The sequence below is a fragment of the Salmo trutta genome, chromosome 18, assembly GCF_901001165.1.
Source record: "Salmo trutta chromosome 18, fSalTru1.1, whole genome shotgun sequence".
NCBI lineage: Eukaryota > Metazoa > Chordata > Actinopteri > Salmoniformes > Salmonidae > Salmo > Salmo trutta.
In genome coordinates, this window is record NC_042974.1 from 42,458,577 (window position 1) to 42,464,576 (window position 6,000).

The 6,000-nt window shown below is 36.7% G+C and overlaps 1 protein-coding gene across 1 annotated transcript; it reads left to right on the forward strand.

Annotated features, from left to right (window-relative positions):
* The first annotated feature begins 849 nt into the window (after positions 1-849).
* On the forward strand, positions 850-4,750 carry LOC115153322 (VIP peptides-like). Its single transcript, XM_029698644.1, has 6 exons — positions 850-1,005; positions 1,543-1,647; positions 2,305-2,409; positions 2,857-2,988; positions 3,124-3,226; positions 3,712-4,750. Coding segments are annotated over exons 1-6 (456 nt in total). The 5' UTR covers positions 850-1,003; the 3' UTR covers positions 3,721-4,750.
* Positions 4,751-6,000: the final 1,250 nt, after the last annotated feature.

The following is a 6,000-nucleotide window of genomic DNA, read 5'->3' on the forward strand; positions in this document are numbered from 1 at the left end:
ATATTAATTCCCTCTGGGATAAACTCTGTTCAATACACTCTCTCCAATCAGAACATCTGTGCACATCTTTACTTAGTTCAACCTAATGAGGGGATGATGGGATTTGAATGTGATTGGTTCTTGTGTAATGGAAGTGTTATTCCATGAGAGTATCTGACATCTGTGCCAACTGAGTCTTTTATCTGCATTGTGTAAAGGAATGTCAATGTTTAATGTCGTTATATTGGGAGAGACAATGTGGTTAGGAGGAGAGAGTGATAGAGTTTAGAAAGATGATGAGATGGGAGAGGTGGAGAGAGGAGGTAGAAGAGGAGAAAGGGAAGGAGATGTAGGTGATGAAACTGATAAAGACTATTCGTGGTTTCAAGAATTGTTTTATTCTTCATGGCTATCATGCAGACACTGTACAACCACTCAGAGGGAGTTATAGTCCAAGATATCACAAAATGACATAAACTAATTTCAAGTTATGTACCGGAAATACAATCTGGGGAGATGGAAATAGCCACTGTGTCCACATTGTGTATAACATTATATTTACTTTGCTTACCAAATGTTAAAAGGTATTTTTACTGTTTATGTATCTTAGTGCTTTGTTTCCCCCTATTCATAACTATTAGGCCTATACCATTTCAAATGTGTATAATGTAAGATGAGTCAACCCCCATGATATGAAATAAGGAATTATTATATGAGCAAAACCTAATTTTACCATAAGATTGGTTATGAACATGCCAACAAGCCAATGACGAATGCATCATTCCCAATGGGAATTATATGACGTATCAACCCTGATCAAATCTGATTGCCTTCGTGCTTGATGAAAAGTATTCAGATGTATAAAACGAGGGAAGGGTTGAAGGTATAGTAAGAGACGCTGACCAGCGAAGAAGCAACTGAGGTACTGAACAGTGTTCCGTGACTTCTCTAGGAGATACAAACACAAAGCATTCCAGGACCTTGGACAGCACCAAGAGGAACAGCAGATCATTTACTGAAGAAAATGTAAGACTTTTTTCAAATGATGCTATTTGTTTTTGATAATTATGATATGTGTTAGATATTATTTTAAGTTAGGCTTCACATCACATTCTATATTCTAAAGTTTTTGTCATTGTATCCATCTTCCAGCAAATTAATAACTGTAAATAGTTATTGATTCCAAATATAAGACTGATTTTTGATTGGCAATAGCATTTGATCACATAAACAAATGTTCATCCAAAGGTTGAAAACAAGTCCTCACCAATTGGATACGTGCACAACTGCACATTTGTTTTCATTCTCAACGTTTTTGTTTTCTGGTGGCACTGGGTAGCACAATTGGCGAACTTGAATCTTGTGGTTTGCGCATCTGGTTTACTCTTATTCCTTGACAATATACAATAGAAAGTGTTGATAAACTTGTTTTTCTGTGCATAAAGTGGTACCGAATGACGAGGCAATCATTTTAAGAATTCCCTCTCGTTTTCATATTGACCAGAAGAATGTAGGCTATCTGAAAGAAACATTATTGAATGAAACCCATATCTCTTTTTACAGGTATAAAGCGATGTTACAAAGGAACGGCTCCCAGCTCCTTTTCCTAATAGCCCTGTGCAGTGTGCTATATTCCCGGACTCAGTGTTTGCCATATGCATCTATGAGGTAGGAATAATACCGCTATTACTCATTTAAAAATGTATTGTTTTTGTGCATGAGGACATAAAGGTTTAAAAGAGCATCATTAGTTACTTTTGCCAAAGAGTTCAACAACTGCAACGATGTACTAACTTTTTCTATTATAGGCTATCGGCCAATAACTTTATGTGTACCAATAGGAATGTATATAATCATGGACAAATACATTATAGGCTATAGTGTTGACGTGTTTTAACTTATTCTAACTCTGGGTTAATCAATAAACAAGATTGTCAACAATTAATTCGTCGACTATATCCTAGAACAATAGTACTTTCTAACAATAACATTTAAGTCTTGAGAAATGTTATGTAATTGTTTTCCACGGGCTACTTTCATATAAGTGAATATTGATTGTGTTTTCTGGATGATTAAGAACGTAATGAATAATCAGCGGAACGTGGTCATTTCTTCCAATGGAATATTGAATGTCAGGATACAAAAAATGTCTGCCTCGTGACTTAATGTGGTTTTGGTATTGTCTAAGAGTAATCGTCATTGGCCCATATTTGTTTTACCCCAATATTAGCCTATTGAAACGCTCCGCCCATAAATGACTCCTAAACCACCTTTTCAGATTTATGCTAGACAGTGTGACTAATAACTGTTTTAATCTGTTGGCAGACCGACGAGACACGCAGACGGTCTCTTTACAAGTGGATACAGCAAACTTCTTGGACAGCTGTCGGCGCGGCGGTACCTGGAATCCTTGATTGGAAAGCGAGTCAGGTAGACTGTAGTTTATGCTTTTCCTTCAGATTAGCGTGCAGAGTTTAATGACCCTATTCAACTCGAATTCAAAGTATTTTAACAGTATGATAATATTGAATTCAACATATTTTCAGGAACATTCAGGTTTATTGAAAACATTTAGAGTCAGGAAGCATGACAGAAATATATATTTCATAAAATTGTCTTCCTGTATGCCTATTTCTGTGATTTTAGTCTCATTGAAAAAAAATTGATATATCCTTAAAAAAGTTGTATTAGCATATCTGCCTTGAAAATGCTTAATAATCTCATTTGTTGTAATTGTATTAGATTTGTCATCACATTTGTGATTTACTTCTGGTTTAAAAAAACCTATTTATTGGATAAGTTCAGTAAAAGCCAAAACAGGTTAGCAAATGTCTCAAAAATGATGGACTAAAATGTGTTATGGTTAATTTGTCACAGTGATGACATGATGGAGGACCAGGTACCAGTGAAGCGCCACTCAGATGCCATTTTCACAGACAACTACAGTCGCTTCCGCAAACAGATGGCTGTGAAGAAATTCCTGAACTCAGTTCTGACTGGAAAGAGAAGGTGGGAACAAGTACAGAGCACAATAATGGATTGTGTGTTTACCAGTGTGCATGCATGTGTATGTCCGCATGTGCATTTTTGCAGTGTGCCTCCACAGTGTGAGGAAAGTCAAATGTACCCTTCTTGTCTTTTCAGTCAAGAAGACCCTCCCATGCAAGAAGAATCCAGAAGTGAGCCCTCATTTCTTGAGAACTATGATGACGGCGATGTAGATCACCTTCTCAATAACTTCCAATTGGTAGGTTCAGTCTCTCTCCTCCTCCTCCTCCATTCACTTTCACTCCACTCTCATTTATAAGTTTAGTTGAACGCCATCTCAATTGGGTTGTTACTGTGGTGGTCATTGCTTAGAGAGGGTATGGAACACAGTGTGGTCGCACTGCTACGCATAGAGACAGCAAGACCTGACATCTGTATAGTGGAGTTGTAGTGGACAAACGTAGCTGCATTTACAGTACATTGTACTGCTAAGAACATACTGTATAGCCATAGGGCTACTTTCATTTTACTACAGGAGCTCAGCTATTGAAAACGTATGGGCAATAGAGTATGATGTTTCTACTAAATGAATACCCTTATCACGTCTTCTCATACCATGATTTGAAACTCTGTTGCATATACTTGTGATTCTCTCACTATTCTGATCAATAATCAATTCTCTGCACCTTTCTCTTCCTCCCTCTCTCCCTCACTCTTTCCCTCTGCTCCAACTGTCTTTTTCAGCCACTCTGAGGAAGACCCACTGGTGCGATTACCTCAATCAGTCAACCTCATCGATTTGCCATCCAAAACAATATTTAAGTTCTTCAACAATGGACATGTTTCAAAGTCAAGTGTGGTTATCTCTACAGTATAAAGTAAATGTTTACATTGTATACAAGATATACTAAAACTACAAATATTGGTCTGAAGATGTAGGCCACAGTAAATACTATATACGTCCACCTGGGATCAGATAGATTTGCTTTGACCAGGAATGTAAATGGTAGTTCAATAAATGCATTCCTAAAACAAACTTTATACTGGTATAAAGTATAATCCGCTCATACAGTAGAGGACCACATTTAGAGCGACACCGATGCATATAATAATTTCATATCCGTGTGGAACAACGCTATACCTTGTGCATAAACTTACCTAGAGCATTTAGTTATGTAAAACCGTGCATCCAAATAAAAGATGTCCATTTATTTTTCAAAGCTGAGTAATTTTGTAAGTAAATATTGATGTTGATTATTTCTTTTCATGTGAAAAATTATTGCACAAAAGGACAAATTACGCCACAAACTTCTAGTTGCACTCAACATGTGCTTTGATGACCTGCTCACCTGAATGAAGATGATAAACAAAGACTACTATCTTTGTTTTCATGCATATCAACTTCATACCATTTGAAATGACATGATCAGTTTCGCGACAATACAAATGCTAAATTAGCATGTTATTGGCTATCAGATCAAATCATTAAAACATAGAGAAGGACTTGAATGCAACTACCTTCTGTCTCAATTAAGGTTGGCACGGATCTTCATTTTTCATTATTCACTTCAAAGACATGAGACAAAGAATAGCATAGCAGATACACATTTACATTGATTTATTTCAACAGACATAGATAAGTCATAGGCTGTCTTCTAATCATCAAAATTATTAGAGGACTGTGAGAAAGATTGTTTCCACAAAGCGAGAATTATTGTTCCATTTTTGAAACGAATGTAACTTCGAATATATTCAGTGAATAAAATGACATAGGCTATACTTGTGCAATTGTTTTTATGTGTGATTCTTCTTGCCATTATAGAAGGATTCAATTGGCATAATGAATAACAAAGAATAACCTTTGATTTTACATCTACATTTAGCTTTTTGCTAGAGAAATGTATATATATATACAAATAGGGACCTGAACAGACATGATATTTGTGTACACCTCTAATCTCACCTCTACAAGTATAATCTCAATCACAATGAACATATCCAATTTGCATTATGAAGCATTGACATATTATGATAGTTATTTAAAAATATATTTTGGTCGTTATTTACAGTTACATAGTAAGCATATTGGTCAAGGTAAAATTGTTTTTGTAATATGCATTGGCCTCAGCATGTATACAGTGTCGGCTACATATGGTACGGTAGCATGTCTATCTCACTGTATGTTAACCTGTGTACAATCACTATCGTAATCCGTGCCAGCCTCCAGGGCTATTTTGAAGGCCTCCTCGGCCTCCTAACAAGCTAAGTGTAATCATGGGAGTGAAAAGGACTGTAAACAATCCATGTCGTTGACTATAATGTATTATAAACTGGGTGGTTCGAGCCCTGAATGCTGATTGGCTGACAGCCATGGTATATCAGACCATATACCATGAGTATGACAAAACATTTATTTTTACTGCTCTAATTACGTTTTTAAACATTTTATAATAGCAATAAGGTACCTCGGGGGTTTGTGGTATATGGCCAATATACCACGGCTAAGGGCTGTACTAGGCACTCTGCGTTGCGTTGTGCATAAGAACATCCCTTAGCCGTGGTATATTGGCCATATACCACATCCCCTCGTGCCTTATTACTTAATTGTACAATGCTTAGTTCCCTGTATAGTTTCTGGCATGGTATGAGACCTACTATCCTACCTCTTTGAATAGAATGTGCTTTCTTCATCGACAAGTAAAAAAGTGTTCATTGACCCTCTTACATGGTGATGTTAAATTCTTTACTCATATGAACAAAAAACACAATCACATTTACTACATTATTTTGGGATGAATACTCACTATGTTGGAATCATCGAAGCCAGTGTGAAAACGTGCCACAAAAGTCATGACTCAGTGTGTTTACAAGTGTCGAAATGGCACAGGATATTTGACTCATAAATGTCATAAGCAATACGCTGGGGGGGGGGGGGGGGGGGGGTCCATATTAAATGACATTATTAGCAGGGACTTATGTGGGATCTAAAATGAGAAAATACATTCAAATCCCTGTCAAGTTGCATTTATGTCA

Coding starts and splice junctions, on each gene's coding strand:
- LOC115153322 (XM_029698644.1), top strand. Junction 2,410..2,856: donor TTGATTGGAAAGCGAGTCAG/GTAGACTGTAGT, acceptor AATTTGTCACAG/TGATGACATGATGGAGGACC. Junction 2,989..3,123: donor GTTCTGACTGGAAAGAGAAG/GTGGGAACAAGT, acceptor TTGTCTTTTCAG/TCAAGAAGACCCTCCCATGC.